Source organism: Gigantopelta aegis, chromosome 4 (assembly GCF_016097555.1).
Source record: "Gigantopelta aegis isolate Gae_Host chromosome 4, Gae_host_genome, whole genome shotgun sequence".
In the NCBI taxonomy this organism is placed as follows: Eukaryota; Metazoa; Mollusca; class Gastropoda; order Neomphalida; family Peltospiridae; genus Gigantopelta; species Gigantopelta aegis.
The window spans coordinates 84163253-84185174 of NC_054702.1; the positions used below are offsets into that span (position 1 = coordinate 84163253).

Here is a 21922-nt window from a genome sequence, read left to right on the forward strand (position 1 = left end):
GAACTAGTACATCAATGCTGTCTGACATCAACGTCTAATAAATTCTATCTACATAACATTACATTAAGGCACCAATTAGTTGCATGAGACCCTCCCTGTCAGGCTGATTCAGTATGTTTAGATGACCCATTATCGCATATGTTTTTAATATTTAATTAATATATATACTTCATATATCTCCCAGTGTTGTTTATACACACACACACACACACACACACACACACACACAACACACACATGCGCGCGCGCACGCACGCACACACATGTGTATGTAAGCATGTATATGTAGTATATGTATTGTAAGATCACCGGGCGTTCTTGCAAGAGATTATACAGTGAGGGAGTCTGCAGCATCTCCATGGGTCTCACCGGCGTCGTGGTTAGGCCACCGGTCTACAGGCTGGTAGATACTGGGTTCGGATCCCAGTCGAGGCATGGAATTTTTAATCCAGATACCGACTCCAAACCCTGAGTGAGTGCTCCGCAAGGCTCAGTGGGTAGGTGTCAACCACTTGCACCGACCAGTGATCCATAACTGGTTCAACAAAGGCCATGGTTTGTGCTATCCTGCCTGTGGGAAGCGCAGATAAAAGATCCCTTGCTGCTAATCGGAAAGAGTAGCCCATGAAGTGGCGACAGCGGGTTTCCTCTCAAAATCTGTGTGGTCCTTAAGCATATGTCTGACGCCATATAACCGTAAATAAAATGTGTTGAGTGCGTCATTAAATAAAACATTTCTTTCTTTCTTTCTCCATGGGTCTCTGTGTACGCCCTTGCACGCCTGACATCCTAACAGTCCTTTGTCGATTATAAAGCTGATCTGACCCACGATACCATAACAAACGATTGGCGGTAGTAATGGAGTGAAGTAGACGGCTGCAGGTGTTTCTTAACAAAAAAGCTTGTTTTCTTTAACATCATCACGAGAGCACATTGACTTATTAATCATCGGCTATTGAATGTCAAACATTTGATAATTTGACATAATATCATAGACTTAGAGAGGAAACCCGCTTAGTAGCAAGGGATCTTTTATATGCACCATCCCACAGACAGGTTAGCATAAATTACGAGTGGGGTCATATTTAGCCGCCCCGTGACCATTTTTCGGGGACCAAAGTTTGAAGGTGGATTTTAAGTCTTTGGGACCTTTAGAAAAAAATTAGCCCCCATGTACCTCGCGAAAGTTTCGACTAACTCCACCAGAGGGCCAAATCCATGATGGCCGCCGGCGACTATACTGGAAATCGAAAATCGCCATGTCTCACTTAATATGCGAGTTAGAATCACTAAGAAGGTGTCTATTTCCATTATCCTGATGGTGCCTAATCTCCTGGTGGGGTTATGTTTGCAATTTGAGGTCATCTTTACATTCAAATCCAAGATGGCCGTTGTCCACCATACTGATAATTTAAAAAACAGATAAACTCTTGAAATATTTTGGCTAAATGATAAATGAAGTGTCTATTAATTTTTTTGCACAAAATTAGAATATACAATATTTTGGTGAGTTTATTTTTGCAATATCAAGTCATCTTGATCTTCAGTGATCTTCAAATTTCTGACGCCATATAACCGTAAAATAAAATGTGTTGAGTGCGTCGTTAAAGCAAACTACCGTGGTAGATTATGTATTCTCAAAAGTTCGAGGAGGCCGATAGGACTGCAAAGGGGATTTATTTGAACTTCCTCAATTTTAGGAAGCAATCACAAAATTCGAAAATGGCACGTCACACATAATTATAGAGCGGCAAGGCGCTGCATTTGCATTAGTCCAGTATATGTCCAGTATATATATATATATATATATATATATATATATATATATATATATATATATATATATATATATATATATATATATATATATGGGAAAGTTATATATAACGGCACGCCAGCACATGATATTTTTAATGCCTTCTAGCCTATACTTGAATAGACAAAAATGATTCCTAATAAAACTCGCCATTTTATTGACACTGGTACTCAAACATGTGTTATTCTTAGTAATACACTGTAGGCGAACAGTCAAATTCACAAAATTAGATTTCATTGTTGATAATGTAAACATTTTGTAATAAAACATTTATCTGATAAAAACAATGTATCGATTTACTCAGGCAACACATATAACGTGTGGTACCTTGCATTTTATTTTACCAGCAAAACGTAGGGTGTCTCGTGGCATTTGAGATAAAATAAATGTGTTAATTAGAAATCCCCAATTTTGTAGAAAGTAAAGTTTGTATTTTTAAATTTTGTCTTAAACAAAGTTCAACCTCAGGTGAACTGTAGATGCATTGCAATGGTACATTAAATGGAATTAATTTACTGGCATAGTTTTAACATGGTATGTGCACAAATATTTCACAAATTGCGTGCTAATTATTAGAGTGATTATAAAAGTGTTTTGGTCATGTTGGATTCTGGATTTATGTTCTACTTGTAGTATTATTAGCACCAGTGTACAGTACACACAGGAGAAGGGCTGGTAGGTGTTTTACTATGGCTAGTGAATTGTTAAAATCACCTATTCCATGTTCAGTGCATTGTTTTGTTTTTAAATCCTCAAACTCTAGGCGTTTGGTGCTTGTGGATAGTTGTGTATTTAACTGTTCCTCCATGAATTCAATATGGCGGAGGTGGGAAAGTGTGTGTCCTGGATCGTGACTATGTGGATCTACAAAACAAAGCTGGCTATGACACAGCACAACTCGAAACGAATCCGGCAAGTGATGTCTTGCAATCTGAGCTGGATTATTATCACATCTGCGTGCATGTACAGGGATGAACTACTCTACTAGTCTTATCATATATAAATTGCAAATACATTGCGGTAACTGTAGATTAAAAAAAATAATAATTCAGGTATAGTTATCCCTAATTAAAACACTAATTAAAATGTGCAACTTCCTAATTTTGAAGTAATGTCCGTGCTCATTAGGCTATGTCAAGTCATGTGGCGAACAGCACGTGCGTGTTTGCACACGGTTAATAGTTCTACCCAGCTACCATTAAACTGCTGCCAGCTCGAGTCACCTCCAGTCCATATTGATGTGTAGGGGAACTTCATATCCTGTAGGGGAACTACATAATAAGGGAAGGGCTGAAGGTGACTCGAGCAATTAGATTGCGTGTCGATGTTACTTTATTATTTACGATTGAACAACGGGACCATTCAACAAATTTTACCAGCCACGGCGGAATCAAGCAGACATTGGGGGTGGGGTGGGGTGGAGGGGGGCGATACCGATAGAAGGTGGGAAGAATGTTTTAGGGGGTTTGGGGGTATACTCCCCCGTAAACTTTTGAAAATTAGATGGCCTAAAATGCAATTTCCTGCATTCTAGAAGTAAAATTCATCTCTACCTTGAGATTTACTACAATATCTTTGATTCAGAATTATTGGTGGGGGCCGTGCATTTTTACGTAACGCTCTCTCTGGGGGGTGGGAGGGGGGGGGGGGGTCGTGGGATGCGTTTCTATACCGCTTTTGACCGAAACATATATTTCAAAAATATATAACTTGAAAGGGCTTGGATGATGAAAAAAGAATCGGGTTACTACATTTTGATATCAGTATAACCGGCTTGCTGAAGCTCGCCTGTTACACTGTTTACACTGTTATCTAAATCTCGTCAAACAACCACGTTATCAAAACGTAGAAACCTGATATTCTATATTTTATTGTGATAGTGGTCTCACAGGAACAAAACGTTACATGAGAGAGCAGGTATTAAAAGTGCAAGATTTTGCATAACGTATTGTTGACTGGCCACAAAGATCAACAACAAGTTTTTTCTTTCTTTTTAAAGACACCAGTAGAGCACATTAATATATTAATCAGCGGCTATTGGATGTCAAAATTTATTATTATACAGAGATCAGGAAGTTGGTGTTGTATCTGAGGAGTTTGATCTGCTTAATAATTTACTTCTTAGTACAAACAAGCCTATGTCCCTGGTAATCCCCATGTTCCTCCATTGGTGAAGTGAGTTTCAAGGGGATTTTATTTTTCATATAGCCTTTCTTTACAAACGCCAGGTCCTGCTGATTTTTGTGGTATCAAAGTATGCAGTTGTTAATTTTTTTTCGCAGTAACATGCACCTAAAAGTGTGAAGCCTGTCCATCCTCTTGTGACAGGTTTTAGGTGAACCTGTCAAATGGATTGCAGTAAAATCACGTAGAAACCTTTTAGAAAATTATATACAATGACCTTGATATTTGACCCTGACCTTACAAGTCGTTCTGAAACTACTCTTTACATGAGGATTTTGTGGTGTTTGATGTGAACAGCAATACCTAGAAATCTAACGTAAATGTTTTACTGGTAATGACTTAAAATCATTTAGCACGTGATAGTGATATCTGTTGAATGATTTGTAAAAAACTACTTTGAATGTTTTGTTTTTATGTAGGTAATTTTGACCTTTGACCTAATGACCAAACCCTATTATATGTTACTATCTAGCACTAAGGTCGTGCAGAAGACAACTGAGGTCAGTTTGTTACATGGGGGGGGGGGGGGGGGGGAGGGGGCAACCTACACTGTATGTATGATTTTATAAAATTTAATAGTTAAAAAGGGGTTTAATTGGGTGTGTGGTCCTGTGCCCCCTCCCCCTTCGCTGGTTTGTTAAGTAGTTTGGAAGTGACACTGAGTAAAATATGACCTTGACCTTTGACCGGGTGACCACAAAAGCTAGATCGTTATGGATCAGTCTAATATAAAAGTCATACAATAGAAGTTTGATGTCAGTTTGTTAAACGGTTTGTAGGAAATACATTGCCAATTTGTCTCATTTTACTGTGACCCTGACCTCTGATCTCGTGACCCCCAAAACAAAATATGGATCTGCTTAGCGTAATGGTCATAATGTAAACGTTTAATGTCAGTTTCTTAAAGCCGCACACCCTAGTTCCATCCAGCGAAAATAAATTATAATTTGGTTAATCTACAAACCTGTAACACACTTAGATCACGTTTTTATCAAATGGAGTGAAAAAGTAGGTTTTATATAGATAAATACCATGGGAATCCCCATGTCCCAATTGCTTGAAATAATTTTGAAAGTTTGTATTCTGATGTCACCGGTAGATGTCGCTCGAAGCACAACAATGCCTACGTCACGACAAATTTCACAGACTTGGGGTGCGTTCTTTTCACCTCTCCTGGACATGTTCCAACTGTTCTGTCCTGGTTGTATCCCCTCTCCAGATATCGTAGGACGTAGCAAAATTATTGGTTTTAAGGGTTTGTAACGTTTTGTATTGAGATACTTACTTGTTTGAACTTTATTGTTACTGAAAATGTTCACGAACTGTGAAGAAAAATCTCACAAATGAACAACAACAAATGATGTTGATCGCGCGAACCGTGCACGAGAAATCAAACCGAACCAAAATGATAACGGTCACGTGGTATACCAACGTCTGTGACATTGAAATGGAAATATTCCGTCTAAAAATAGATTAAACCTTGTCTGCTCAACGGTTTTTTCTCAAACGTGCGCCTGTTTTTCAGAAATAGGAAAAATGCATTTTGTGGTATTACAAACACCAGGATTACCAGGATTACCAAAAAACACTTCAGGTGAATGGAAATGTATATTCTAAATAATAAACGGTAAGTAAAGTGCAATTTTATTTGTGAAAAAAATGGGTTTAATAGCGAAAAACAACGCCGTAATGGTTGACAACTAGCCGTAACTAGGGTGTGTCCCTTTAAACGGTTCCATAAGAAATACATTGACAATTGCTTCTTTCTATTTATTGTGACCTTGACATTTGACCTGGTGACCCCAAAAACAAAATATAGATCAGTGTTGCATAGTAGAAGTTTTAGGTCAGTTTGTTTAACACTTTTGTAAGGTTTTTTTTAGAAATGCCCAACAATTGCCTCTTTTTATGTGACCTTGACCTTTGATCTTATAATCTATGACCTACAAAATAATAAGTGCATTAGTTTGCCTAGTTTGAAGTTCATAAGGTAGAAGTTCACGGTCAATTTCGTAAACAGTACCATAAGAAATACATTGACAATTGATTCTTTCTATTCATTGTGACCTTGACATTTGATCTGGTGACCCTAAAAGCAAAGTATAGATCAATGTTGCATAGTAAATTTTTTAGGTCAGTTTGTTTAACTCTTTTGTAAGACGTTTTGTTAGAAATGCCCAACAATTGCATCTTCTGTATGTGACCTTGACCTTTGACCTGATAATCTATGATCTACAAAGTAATATGTGCAGTAGTTAGTTTGCCTAGTTTAAAGTTCATAAAGCAGAAGTTTAATGTCAATTTCTTAAACGGTTTCATAACAAATACATTGACAATTGATTCTTTCTATTCATTGTGACCTTGACATTTGACCTGGTGACCCCAAAAGCAAAATATAGATTGGTGATGCATAGTAGAAGTTTTAAGTCAGTTTGTTTAACAATTTTGTAAGAAGTTTTGTGAGAAATGCCCAACAATTGCATCTTTGTGTGTGACCTTGACCTTTAACCTGATCATTTATGACTCACATAGTAATACGTGCATTAGTTAGTTTGCCTAGTTTGGAGTTCATAAGGAAGAAGTTTGAAGTAAATTTGGATGATTTGGTATGTAATCGATGGGAAACTATTGTTTTCATTATTAACTATGTACATGACCTTAGACCTCACGACCTTCATATTAATCGGATGCATTCTTGTTGTATAATTGTCTGTTAACACTATTCAATGATTTTGGTAAAAGTAAACCTGCTTCAATTTCACTTTTTTGGCAGTTACCCAATTTGCAGTTGTTACCATGGTAACAGATTTTTAAAATTATAAACATTATATTAATTTAAAGGACATTTAATATTCTTATGGTATGTGTAATTTCAAGAATAATTAACAATAAATGTAAAACTAGTTAATGCCGAAAATTGTGATGAAATAAAACTGATGGTACTGATCATTTCATGCCATTTTTGATCAAATAAAGGTGTTTTCTGGGGAAAAAAACTTCAAATCATAAATATAATTAATAAATAAAGATATAGTCTTATATTAAAAGAAATTAATTTCAAATTATTTTTTTATTAAGTATTATCAAAGAAAAAATATTTTGAACTTTGTAATTGTTGCCGTGGTAACGTAAATAAAAATAATTTACTTTACAATATTGTAATAAAGTAGCCAGTCCATTACAGAATATGTGTGCATAAGTTCATTTCAATATGCCAACAATTAAGAGAGATGTCATTAAAAATGTATGATAGGGCAAATTCTTAAAAATTTCTAAAAACAATGCAGCCTTATAAGGGTTAAAATAACAACATGCTGGAGTCCTTGAACTAATTGGGTTAGAATAATAAATTAAGTACATGTATCTATTTACATTAAACAGGAGATTCATAATCATTTTAGTGTGGTCATTTTTGCAATGTGGGGTCGTTTTGACCTTGGGATATATTAATATGGAGGGCGTGGGAGCTGTATTGAAACATTAAATAGGGCAATATATTTTAGAATAATTCTATGTACGCTGGAACTGCAAATTAAATGAACAACGGTTCCTAATGTACGATTGGCCATAATTGAGACCTACTCTGTTTCACAAAATTGAACTTCATTCGTCATAACTATATTCTGACTGACAAATCAAATTTTGATGTTGTGATGTCAACATTTGTGTTACCATCTGTGTACGGCACCGCATTTTCCACTGACAAAGTTCCAGTCAAAATCAACAAAAAAGGTTGTGTGACAAAGAAATGGCAGAGCTGTCGAAGGTGATATAACTGGCAGGGTTATCCGAGAGAGTCGCTGTCTGATGGGTTATATTAATTGTTCCTTTGTTATTCTTTTGATACTACATTTAAGCCTGCGCTTCTCCAAGATTTGAGCTCTTCATTTCACCATACACAAACGTTTTAAGGGCATTCATTAATTTAGTGGAGATAGGAAGTGGTGATACAATGTGGCGCATCCCTAAGTTCAGCCAGTGAAAGTTTCACTAACATTCGCGAACTATTTGATTGGTTACCGACGTGGCCATTTGGTTTATCGTGAAGCGCATTGGAAACCAGTCTAGCCGACGTTTTCCTGCTCTGTCTGGCTGAAGGCAGCCCACGAGAGTTGGACCTTCTATAGGCCTACTCACACTGCACTTCTTAAATGTAGTCCATTTGCCATGAACCTAACAGACCAGAGTTACTAATATCGCATTCAGTCATATTATGTTTTAATCAATAGGATGGTCGCCTTTCTCTCGGCCAAAGAGTTCAAAACTGTTGTATGCTTGTAATAACAAATTGACAATTCAGCAGCTTTTGAAGGCATCACTCATCACACTTGCCATAGACAATTGGCTACTAGTTTTATTCTCTATCGGTCCCTGCTGTATAATTTTTTTTATACAAGATGACGTCCCATCACTGCAACATTTCGTCAGGTTGACATCATTATCACTATATACTTACAACTTCGAACCAGTAGTCATCAATGCTAAGGTCATTTCAATGTTAAAGCATGTTCAGACAGTCCATGTATCATGTCATACCTTTATGTACAATATCTAGATCTTTTCTCTTCTTTTGTTTTTTCTTTGTACACATCATGACTGCATCTGATACTCTATCTAAAGAAAAGGTCCTAACATATGGAGATCAGTTTGTAATTAAATAATGACTCCAGTTATCACCATCGCATTATAGCATACATATTGACTGGTAGTAACTGTCATATCTCTGGTCATGGCAAAGGGGCTATATATGAGAAATGAACTATGGAGAAAAGAAACTCGATCTCTTCTAGATCATCACTTCCTATCGCCAAGGAAACCATGACTGTCCTTAACACCTTTGTCATGAACTTTGTGTATGGTGACATGACTACCTCAAACCTTGCAGAAACCTGGGATAAAAGTGACATTATCAGAATAAAAAAGAAACAATGAAGTTCCATCACACAGCGATTCTTTCGAACAACACTGCATAAGCACCAGTTACCTCGCCTTCGTCTAGGCCTAGATCTGCCATTCCCTTCTCACACACCCCTCTTCTGTTGGTCCTGACTGGACCTTGGCCAGTGGAAAATATTTAAATGTTGCGCCGGCCAGTATACAGGTGGTAACAGTTGTTGACAGTTCAGGATCAGTATCTGATGTGTTCAGTTTTGTGAGACAGACTAGATTTCAATTACAACCTATCGTACCTTACATTTGTTCACTGAATTATTTTGAAATATATTGCGCTTTCCATTGTTTCAATATAGCTGCACGTCCTCCATATTAGAAGTGAAAATTGCATCAAATTGTAAAAATGACCCATAAAACGATTGTGAATGCAAAGTTTACTGAAACTAGACAATACTTCATTTATTATTCTACTTCATTTAGTTCAAGGGCTCCAACATGTTCTCATTCTAAAGATCATGAAAAACAGCCGTCTTGGATTCTAAGATCAAGATAACCTCATATGGTAAAAATAACCTCACCAATAGATTGTGCATGTGCATCCTCTTTTCAGTATAAAAACACTCTTATTTATGATTTAACCCAAATATTTTAAGAGCTCTAGCGTTTTTTAATTATCAACGTGGTGGACAACGGTCATTTTGGATTTGAATGTAGGCTAAAGATGACATCAAATTGCAAAAATAACCCCACTAGAAGATTAAGCACCCTCAGTATAATGGAAACTATTTTCGCGATTCTAACTCACACATTAAGTGAGATATGGCGATTTTCGATTTCCACCCTCTGGTGAAATTAGCCGGAACTTTCGCGAGGTACATTGGGGCTAAAACAAATTTAAAGAGCCAAATATGACCCCACTATACGGCTTTTGATATACCATTGCGGTGCACTGGCTGGAACACGAGTGATAAGACACAAAGCTGTCGCGGTTGGAGATACAAAGACTGGGATAGGGAGGTGGACCGTGAGAGAAAGAAGTTGAACGACAGACCGAGGACCTTCCAGAACGAGAAGAAATATAACGGAAGTCAGGGGAGAAAAGGGGAGAGGATAGTGGGATATTAGCCAAAAAATAAATAAATAGTGAGCATAGCATGTGACTACTTGCGTGCACACGTTTGTATTTTGTCTGTCTGTCAGTAGAGAGCTTGCCTGATCGATTGTAGTTTCGATGGATTCGGTTTTGTACCCACCCCCAACGATTGTTCCACGATTGTTGCATCAGGCACGGGGGAAGCAAGTAAACATTGATGGAGGTGTTAACAGATTGAATGCGCAAAGCATCCGAGTTTCTAGTTGAGTTTACTACCAATAATAAGATTTACTACCAATAATATTTTTTATTCATAATTATACCCCCCCCCCCCCAACACCCTACTCTGCCGTGTCTGACTATACTGATTAATACTGATAGAAGTAGGTATATAACCTATAGTTATGGCTTCTTTCTCTCTTATCGGCCAAATCACATCTTCGCAAGCAGTTACGGCAAAATGAACTTACCAGACCCTCTACTACAACACCAACTTGAATTAACACACACACACACACACACTACATACATATACGTGTACACATCGTATAACTATTACATGTATATAATCATTGTCATCATTACTTTACTATGTATCTGATTTGGCCATTTCATATTCTTATTATGTTGTCCAATGTATACCATGCCATTTTTATATGATCCACATATAAATACATGATTTGATTTGATATTGATTTGTATCTTAGTGTGACGGAACATGCTCTCTGGTTTTTTTTTATATGATCCACATATAAATACATGATTTGATTTGATATTGATTTGTATCTTAGTGTGACGGAACATGCTCTCTTTTTTTTTTTGGCGATGTTAATGGTTTTAGAACGGGCCGCTAAGCAGCTAAATTGGCCGCAGTCTAAGTGGACATTGTTAGCCGTGTCTAAGTTTAAGGGGAAGGCTAGCGTAGCTTATAATTCAATGAGTGATGAGCGAGCAAGTCAGTACGACCTAGTTACGTCTGCGGTGTTGAGGGCTTATGAATTACGACCTGAGGATTATCGTTTACGGTATAGCGAGTTGAAGAAAATGCAGGGTCAGTCGTATAGTGAGTTCGTGGCTAAGAAGGCAGGGATGTTTGATAAATGGGTGGTTTCTCATCAGGTAGAGTCTTATACCGAGTTACGGGAGTTGTTGATCTTACAGGACATTAAAAATGGATTACCAGTTAGCTTACGTATTCATTTAGAGGATCGTGATGTCAAAAGGATAGAGGAGGCAGGCATAGTGGCAGATGATTACGTGTTAATACACAAAGCTCAGGCAGTACAGGGTAGCTCTTTACAACAGGGTGATAAGAAGAAATTTCAGCCAGATTTTTCCCGGGAAAGTAACTATGGGGGAGAGTCATCTAGTTGGTCAGCTAGTCAGGCAAGGAATGTACCTGGTGGGAAAAGTAAGGATAAACCTGCATTATCAGCCAATGCACAAACTTTTCGTCCACATTGCAGTTCCTGTAAAAAGGATAACCATCTTGTCGGGGACTGTTTTAAAGGGAAACGCAATAATGCGCAAGTGGTCGGTTTAGTGAGGTCAGCTCCGTTAGCGAGAGAGTTAATGGTTAGTCCCATGGCAGAGAAAGTAAACCCGTATGTGTCCACTGGTATGGTTTGTGATGTCAAACAAGAGTTGTGTCCTAAGGCAATATCAGTCTATCGAGATACAGGGTGTAGCCAGTCACTTATCACGTCCGATTGTTTAGCTGGTATAGAGAATTCAGATACAGGACGTAGTTTGGCCTTAACCTCAGTTACTGGAGAGAAAAAATGGTTGTCCGGTTACATAACGTTTTCTTGTGTTCGAAGTTTGTGACGGGACCAGTCATTATGGGCGTTGTAAAGGACTTGCCTGTTGAAAACATAGGAGTTTTGTTGGGTAATGATTTGACTAGTCAGTGTTGTCAGCCGAAATGTGACCAATTGTTAATTAAAGACAGCCCTTTACCCATAGAAGAGTGTGAGGTTGATGAGATTAGTTATCCTGCGTGTGTAATGACTAGGGCTATGGCCAGAAGGGTAGCACGAGACCCAGAGGATATTTGTGATTTGTCTGATACGTGTGTGAGCCATGAAATTGGAGTGGATGAGGTTATCAGTAAAATGGTAGATAAGTCAACTGAGAAACTAAATGTGGTGGAACCTGTTGATCTCCCGCAGAGGGTAAATGAACCAGTTGTGTTTGATAGAGGGGCCTTACCTTGTAATAGACAAGAGTTAGTTCTAGAGCAGGGTGCTGATCCAAATTTGTTGGCAGCTCGCACTACCTTGTTAACTGAAGGTGAGATGGAGGATCAGAGGTCAGGTTATTATATGGACACGGGAGTATTGATGAATTAGAGAGTTAGAGATAGGAAGGCTAAGTAAAATCAGTGTTTGATAGGAAGACTAGGAGTCGGGAATTTAAACCAGGGGTTAAAGTGCTGCTGTACCTTCCCATTAAACGGGGTTCATTACAGAACAGGTATTTCGGGCCCTATGTTGTGCACAAACGGGTTAATGAGACAGGGTATGTGATAAACACTCCTGATAGGGTTAGGAAAAGTAGGTATTGTCACATCAATTTGCTAAAAGGTTATTTTGACAGACTGCCGATAGTTCCAGTATTACCTGTCCAAATTGAGAGTCACTCAATTTCCTGTGATGACGTCAAGACTGCAGAGATCAAATTAACCAACAGCCAGATTCTAGTAGACGAGCCTCCAGCGAGCAAAGTTGACTACGTTGATACAAGACAATGTTTCCATTTGTCAGGACCTTCCAACGGTTACCAATACCTTAAGCCAGGATGTACGCTTGGAACCCAACGCTACACCGAATCGACAGCATGCCTATAGGAGAAAACCTGGAAAACGTGCGACACTGAAAAAGAAGGAAACGAAGTTCCAGTGGTCAGATGAATGCGAGAAGTCATTCAACCGTCTCAAGCAGATGCGCTCCTCGTCTTCCGTGATGGCAGCACCAGACTACCGAATGCCTTTCAAGCTGGCTGTGGATGCCAGTGACGTGGGAGCTGGAGCTGTGCTGTTCCAAGAAGACGAAAATGGACTGGACCATCCTGTAAGTTTCTTCTCCAAAAAGTTTGACAAACACCTGGTGAACTATTCCACTATAGAGAAGGAAGCTTTGGCCATGATACAAGCTCTGAAGCATTCTCAGATCTACGTGAAATCGGCAGTGCATCAAGTGGTGGTCTTTACTGATAATAATCCGCTTACCTTCATTCACAGAATGAAAGCCACCAACCAGAGAGTTTTGAGATGGAGTCTTCTTCTGCAGGAATTCCCAATTACCATTGAACATATCAAGGGCACATCCAATGTAACCGCTGATGCCCTGTCCCGAAGTTGAACGTTATGATAATGTGTTGACATTCCTGATTTCTGTTTTGTTTTGATATATTTTATTTGTATACCAGGGACTCAGAGACTCAGTGTGATTACTGGTAGTCACCTTATTACTATGTGTTATAAATGCCCGGATGCGTCGGTTAACGCACATTTTGTTTTATGTAGTATACTTCCCTATTCCTAGAGTAGAGGAAATATCCCTAGAGGACTTAGGTAAACTGTAGGTTATTGTCTTTATTGTGATAGGTACCAGTATTAAGTCTGTATTACAAGGTTACTGAATGAGTAGTTAAGGGTTAATTAAAAATTAACCAGTTAGGAATAGAGTTGTAATTCCTTTATTAATTAAGTTCCCCTGGAAGCTTTTCTCAATTATCACACGTGTGTGTGTTGTATCACGGTGCAGTGATTAGAATATTGTGTAAACTAGACACCTAGTGATTAACTAATTAAGTGATTAGTTCCGGGTTGTTATTATTATTGTTGTTGTAAGTAATTAACTGCGGCAAATATATTTGTCAGCGTAAGGATAATACAGATTCCAAAGTGTATTGTGTTTTGTTGTGTTTTCTAGTGAACTAAACGTGCTATATTACATATATTTATATAAGATCGTATCTCTGATTATACCTAAAGACGAGCCACTCGGGTATACACTGCCCGATACAGAGAGATCTAATAGATATACAGTTAGGAGAGATATTTGGATAATCGTGTTTTATTCAGTTACGGGTATTATAGGATCCCCGTGACACTTAGCTTTTGAAGATGACCAAATCCTGAAAGGCGTAGTTTAAAATGTGTATTTGTTTGTTTTGCAATTTATATCAAATTTAAATGCAGGTAAGTCATAGACTGATTTAGTGATCATCGGCTATTAGATGTCAAACATTTATTGTTATTGTGACCATTAGAATTAAGAGGGGCCCCCAATGACTTGAGGCGGAATGCCAAGGGAACTTTTGGGGAGGTTTGGAGGGAGATTGTAAACATTAAATTTAATATATAATAAAATTAAAACTGTCGCAAAATTTAGGAAAGGGGCCGAGCCCCTGTCGCCCTAGACACGCCTCTGATATAGCCTGTGAACTGTAAACTGAAATGACCAATACAGAAACACGATCCAAGTGATCGCCAATCAGGACCAATGTAGGAACAACTTGGGCGCACCAATGAGCGAGTAATACGAAGTGACGGGTATTGTACATAAACAATCCCGCGTGCGTGGGAAAGGTCTCTGCGACTTTATAGTATTGTACGTATCATATATAATGTAATATGACGAGCCGTATACTGTGTTTGCATGTTTTGCGTGCCACCGTCTTGCGGTGTATATATTACTGTGTTTGAGCGCATGACTATGTCAAAACATGCAATATAACCACGGCGCACTTCAAGAGCAATTGCATGACAGCGACGTTTCCGAACTACAGCATAGAGATCGACATCATAAATCTACAGCACACGATTCTGTTCAAGACGTTGTCAACGGCGGCGGCGGCGGTCCCGGCTTGCGGCACACAAGAGAAGTGGGGTGGGGCGACCCAGGGGCCGGCAGGGGAGGACAAAGAAACGATCGTGACTTCGACAGGTTAAGAACTGCGTGTTTGAAAAGAAATGTATTATACCAGGACCAGGAGTTTTTGCCGTGCGATACATCATTGTACTACAGTCGCAGGCCGCCGTATCAGTTTGAATGGAAAAGACCATGGGTGAATCATACTTTCTTTTTCATACAATTGTAATGTACTTGTTTACGCAGCGTGAATTTCTTAAGATTTTGCACAGGTTTGTCTGTTGTGAGCATGTTATTAACAGGTTAACAAGTGAGCACACACACACATACATACACACATAATATATATACACACACAAAACAAATCAGGAAAAGTAATGCAGCTAGGTTTGGGGTTTTTTGTTTGTTTCTAGGAGCGGGATGTAGCCCAGTGGTAAACCACTAATTTGATGCGTGGTTGGTTTGGTATCAATCCCCGTCGGTGGGCCCATTGGGCTATTTCTCGTTCCAGCCAGGGCACCACAACTGGTATATCAAAGGCCATAGTATGTGCTATCCTGTCTGTGGGATGGTGTACATGAAAGATCCCTTGCTACTAATGGAAAAATGTAGCAGGTTTCCTCTCTAAGACTACAGAGGCGGATCCAGAAAATTCATTTAGAGGGGGCCCCAATGACTTGAGGCGGAATGCCAAGGAAACTTTTGGGGAGGTTTGGAGGGGGATTGTAATTAAAATTAATATATAATAAAATTATAACTGTCGCAAAATTTAGGGGGGCCCAGGCCCTAGATCCTCCTCTGGACTATATATCAAAATTAGCAAATGTTTGACATCCAATAGCCGATGATTAATAAATCAATGTGCTCTAGTGGTGTCATTAAACAAAACAAACTTTGTTTCTTTTTTTCTTTGTTTGAGTATTTGTTTGCTTGTTTGTTTTAATTATTTAGCAAGACAGGCAGAACTCTTTGTTAATACACCCACCCCTTCACTAGTTACGATCCTGGGAGTTCTAAAATGACAGGTCAGACTCGTGTTACAGAAATGATTTGATTATGAACATGGGCCTTCTGTTAACCTGGATTTGTAGGTGTATAGACATCAGAACACTGAATACAGTTCAAGTTTGTGCTGATTCATTTCAATTTCTTTCCAGTATTTACACAACATTTTCACTTTAATAACTGGCTTTCAAGTATCTTTCTCTTGTTATGCATGTTTGTAAGTAGAGTTTTTTATTTGATGTAAAGGTTCAGTGAGTTCAAGTGATGCATTCAGTAAAATGTAATATACTGATGTAAAGATATAAGGGATCATACCAAAACTAACAAAAAAGAGTGACTGCAACCAAAATCTTATTCATAGTGTAAGAAAGTTAACCATGTCACTGCCATTTAATCTCACATTACTAACATGCAGTCCCACGTCACATCTTTGCACTTTATACAGACATTATGGTGCTATTAGTAAGTGAAATGTTTTCTACAAAGTGTTCCCTTATTTTTTTTTTACCTCAGTATATCTTAGTCTCACCTAGTGGGCAGAAAGGTAATAAATAAAATAAAAAAAAAATAAACATGTAATTTTTGTCTAGCTGGAGAAGACTACATTACTGTGACCTTATAATTACTCCTTTTTTTACTGCCTCTCCCAAATTACAGTATTTTAGACCAGGCCTTTATTTTAGACTGAGTTTGGGTCTGACGTTTTGTAAAGCATGGGGAGGGAAGTGGCCCAGTGGTTAAGTGCTTGCATGCTGTGCAGTCGGTCTACGATTGATCCCCATGTCGGCTAATGGGGCTATTTCTCGTTACAGCTTTTGCACCAAGACGGGTATATCACAGTCCATGGTATGTGCTATCCTGTCTGTGGGATGGTGCATATAAAAGATCCCATGTTACTAATGTAAAAATGTAGCAGGTTTCCTCTCTAAGACTATATGTTAAAATTACTAAATGTTTAACATCAAATAGCCGATGATTAAAATTCAATGTGCTCTAGTGGTGTTGTTAAACAAAACAAACTTTAACTTTATTTTAAACTGGGTATGTGCCTGACTATTTTTGTAAAGCAAAATCTGATGGTATTTTTGTTATTTTGTAAGTTTACCATAATTTATTGATTTTAGGAAATTGCTAAGCTGTTCCAAGCCAGGCCTGGCTTCTTTGTTGGAGGTATCGAAAGGTTTGATGTCATACAAGGCAGTCTCGGTGAGACACTTTTATAGAACTGTTATAACAAAAAAAAATACACCTAAGGTTACCTGAATAAAACTGTTATTGTTATCCTTATACATCGGTAATAAAGATGAGTATCATCGTCATCACCATAATAATCATCATAGTCATCATCACAGGCATGGCGGAGCAGGGGCCTGGAGGGGCTCTAGCCCCCCCCCCCCCAATAATTCTGAATTAAAATATTATAGTAAATCTTAACGCAGAGATGAATTTTACTTGTAGAATGCAGGAAATTTCATTTCAGAACATCTAGTTTTCAACATTTTATGGGGGAGCATACCGCCGAACCCCCAACAAACTTTGCTTTGTGCCCTTGATCTCAGTCAACACCCCCCCCCCCCCCCCCCCCCATGTCTACTTGCTTCTGCCGTGCCTGCATCATCATCATCACTGGTCATCATTTCACTCTTTACACATAGTCTTAGCAGACTGAGTCTCAGTCAGTATGTTTTTCATAATGCCCACAAAACATTTTCACTTAATCCTGTGTTGACACATTGATTAGCTAGGGTGTATGTGCAGAGTATGTATACACACCTTTTTACAGATACTGTATACAACTTTTGATGTATTTCACCAAAATATACCTACGGTCATTTTAGTGCACTTAGCATGCTAAATGATTTGCATCTCCTTTTTAAAATTCCTGTAAACTGAATATTTCTCACACTCTTTTTTTTTTTTTTCGTTAAATATCTATACCTACCCCTGACATGCAATTACCTCACTTACTGTGATTAGGATGTTAATCTTGACCATGATAAATACCTTTAATTCCTGTTTGTATTAATATATAAAAGGGCTGGAGTTTTATCTGTGTTGGGATCTAGCAGTTAGTAGTAAGTGTCACTAACTAATAAAGAATTTTTATTGCATACAGTACCTGTGTAGCTTGACCATGACTCATAGCTGACAGCAAGATGATTAATATTATAGTTGATTGGTCAATCAATATTGTAGCTGTAGTTTTCATGGCCAGTGATGCTTACTGATTTGCAAGATTTTTTAGTTTTCCTGGGTGTTTTTTTTTTTCAAATATAAAATAAAATGATAAAGTTTAAATTCGGTTCATAGTTTTTCTAAAGAGTACAATAGATAACATTGTTATAAGCATAGACAAAAAGTTATGTTTCTTATTGTTATAGGATATTTACAGGCATGTTTGTACGAGGGTTTTGGGGATCAAATACACATCCCATACTCCAAGCAAATATACTTTTTTTTCTTTTTTTCTAGGGTAGCATGTCTGGACCCGTTAAAAACTTAATTTGCCATAGCTAGTACAGACCTCTTTGCACAGTTTCCTGCATATGCACCTGTCCATGGCATTGTTTACATCTTCACCCATTAAATACTGTTAAATTTTAGTGGGTGTCATGTCGTGAATTTGGGGACGGGACGTAGCCCAGTGGTAAAGCGCTTGTTTGATGCGCGGTCAGTTTGGGATCAATCCCCATCAGTGGGCCCATTGGGCTATTTTTCGCTCCAGCCAGTGCACCACGACTGGTACATCAAAGGCTGTGGTATGTGATATCCTGTCTATGGGATGGTACATATAAAGGATCCCTTACTGCTAATCGAAAAGAGTAGCCCATGAAGTGGCAACATCGGGTTTCCTCTCTCAATATATATGTTGTCCATAACCATATGTTTGACGCCATATAAGCATAAATAAAAAATGTGTTGAGTGCGTCGTTAAATAAAACATTTTCTTCTTCTTCCGTGAATTTGTTTCTGATGAAAAGCTGTCAGATAGAGCAGACTAATTTTCTGAAGTTGATTTTTATGGTAATAAAACCAATGCCAGTAAGAAACAATAAATTGAAGATCATTTAGTTTGCACTGTGAATAACATACACACAAGTTCACAGTAAAAACAAACTAGTATGTGTGATGCCTTAAATTTTGTTATGGTGAAAAACTTGCAGATAGAGGAGACTAATTTTATGAGATTGATCTTTATGGTAATAAAAACTATACCAGTATGAAACTATACATTGGGGATCATTTAGTAAGCATTAGTAGTAGTAGTAGTAAACTGTATATATGTGCCTATATCATTTCAAGGTTCAGGCCCAGTATGCTCTATGAATAACATACACACTTGTTTTCTGTGTTGCAGGAGACTGCTGGTTGGTTGCTGCCATCGCCTGCTTGACAGATCCTGATTATCGGGAACTCTTCTTCAAGGTTGTCCCTGACAACCAGAGTTTTGAAGATGGATGGTATACTGGGATATTTCATTTTAACTTTTGGCACTTTGGAAAATGGCAGGAAGTCATCATTGATGATCTGTTGCCAACATACAGAGGTTACCTCCGGTTCATGCATTCAAAACAGCAGTTTGAATACTGGCCAGCGTTACTGGAGAAAGCATACGCAAAGTTAGTTTTACTTTTGGTTTTCTAAACATCTACATGACATACTTGACAGTTATGTAGGGTGGGATGTAGCCCAGTATTAAAGTGCTCAACTGATGCGTGGTCAGTCTAGGATCAATCCCAGTTAGTGGCCTATTGGGCTATTTCTTATTCCAACCAGTATACCATGATTGATATATCAAAGACCATTGTATGTGCTGTCCTGTCTGTGGGATGTTGCATATAAAAGATCCCTTGCTACTAATGGAAAAATTTAGCAGGTTTTCTCTCTAAGACTATATGTTAAAATTACTAAATGTTTCGTAAATCCTAACGGTTACTGATGGAGTTTCATAATGATACATTCAGTGTTCATAAACCAGAGTTCATCATAATTATGTAGATTATTATTTTGATGAAGACGACATGTAACAAAAGTTTACCAAATGTTTGGCATCCAACAGCTAATGATTAATTAATCAATGTGCTCTAGTTGTGTTGTTTAGCAAAACCAGTTTTAAAATAAATTATTTTTGTTTTATTTTGCTGTCTATAGACTTGTGTACTATTTTTCAGACTGTATGGATCGTACGAAGCCCTAAAAGGTGGTTTGATGACAGACTCACTAACGGACCTCACAGGTGGACTGACAGAATCCTACTACCTGAGAGGAAAGAATACCAATGTCCCACGCAATATCGTCAATATTCTCTTCAAGGCTTTAGACAGACAGTCTCTTATTGGATGTGCAATAAATGTAGGTACAGTGCTACCAGTGTAAAGTGTAGAGCTGGACAGTATTGAAATTTCACATTTGGTATTGGCATCAGTATTTTTTTTATTGACTTACCTCAATATGTGTATGCCATTCAGTATTGACCTGATCGATACCGATATCAAGCAGTATACTAGGCTTTAAATGCATGCCCAAGTTGAGGCTCAACCGCTAATTTCATAATTCCCGTTGAAACCAAGTGCAAGTACAATTTTTTCTATCGATTCTTAGGATTCTTGCTCTTTTTTTGAGGTAGTTACATATTAATTGTTAAAATATTTTTTCATTAACTTGTTGTACAGTACTGATTTAAATATTGGTTTTAAATATTTTCTTAACTGGTTTGAACAAACTGGGTTTACATAATACATGCTTTTATGATAAACACCACATACTGATTCTACAGACATTATTAACACTCAACAACTGGTATATCACATATCAATGTAATACAACAGGTTTCTAGTCTCATATTAACCCCTCAACTTCTAGTTGTTCTAGATATCATGACTCATGTGAAGTAAATGATGTTACCATTAAAATTATTGTTTTTGTATACATCAGGGGTGCAGAAATGAAAAATATTTCACTAGCCCGCCAGACCAGAACCAACTAAAATTTACTAGCCTGGCAGACTTTCTACTAGTCCGTCAACCTATAGAATATATTATTTTGTCAACTTCAAATGATGTATATATTTATATATATATATATATATATATATATATTTTTTTTTTTTTTTTTTTTTTTTTTTTTTAATGACAAAATATTAAGGACACTTGGTAAGTGATCAACATCAAATGAAAACAAGACCCAAACCTTGATTGACAAATCAATAAATTTTGAAATACTCTGGTAAATACTAAATTTTTCACATTTCATTTATATAGATTTACAAAATGAAAGTGTTTAAAAGAACAATCTATTCAGAACACATCATGGATTCGATGCAAAAACAAAATATGTATAGAACAAATTAAATTAGTCAGTCAGAAAAAGACAGATCACCCGTTGGATTGGTAGTTGCATTTTTTAACTCATCCGTCAGAATTTTTATTCGTATTTGGTGACCAGGCGAGTACTTTCTGCAGCCCTGATACATGTAGCTGAAATAAGCTCAAATAAATAAATTCTCATTTGACATATTTTCCATACACCTGGTGCATGGGCTGAACTGTATAATTATCCAGTACTGCCTGTGACTAACAGATGGTTGTGACAAGAGCTGGAATAATAAATTACATACCGTTATATCGGTGATTGATGACAGATTACTTTGAAATATATTGCTTGTGTAGAACATTTTACAAAATCCATTAATTTTTGTTTTTAACTTTTGCATTAAAATTTTATGTTAAAGTTTCATGTTTAGTTCAATGTCTCACACACTCTAAGTCCTAGGTCGATGAAACTTGATTTATAGATACACCAATGGATGTTCTTCATGTTAGCATTTACCATAGTTTGACACCCAATAGCCGATGTATTTTTTCATGCTGGGGTGACATTCACACATTCATTCATTCATTCCAATGGATGTTCATCACAGTGCCTCACAAATGTTATAGTGGGCAAGATATTTAATTCAGTGGAAGTCTTGTCATTACATGTATTTATTTATCATTAAAGGGCGGGACGTAGCCCAGTGGTAAAGCGCCCGCTCGATGCGCGGGTCGGTCTGGG

The 21922-nt window shown here is 37.6% G+C and overlaps 1 protein-coding gene across 1 annotated transcript in view; it reads left to right on the forward strand.

Annotated features, from left to right (window-relative positions):
- The first annotated feature begins 14541 nt into the window (after positions 1 to 14541).
- The window catches only part of LOC121371256 (calpain-9-like), a 22412-nt gene continuing 15031 nt past the window's right edge, over positions 14542 to 21922 (forward strand). Inside the window, exons 1-4 of the mRNA XM_041497006.1 lie at positions 14542 to 15059; positions 16993 to 17074; positions 19227 to 19488; positions 20041 to 20221. Coding sequence (XP_041352940.1) covers positions 14718 to 15059; positions 16993 to 17074; positions 19227 to 19488; positions 20041 to 20221 — 867 coding nt within the window. The 5' untranslated portion in view covers positions 14542 to 14717. The remainder of the gene's footprint in view (positions 15060 to 16992; positions 17075 to 19226; positions 19489 to 20040; positions 20222 to 21922) is intronic.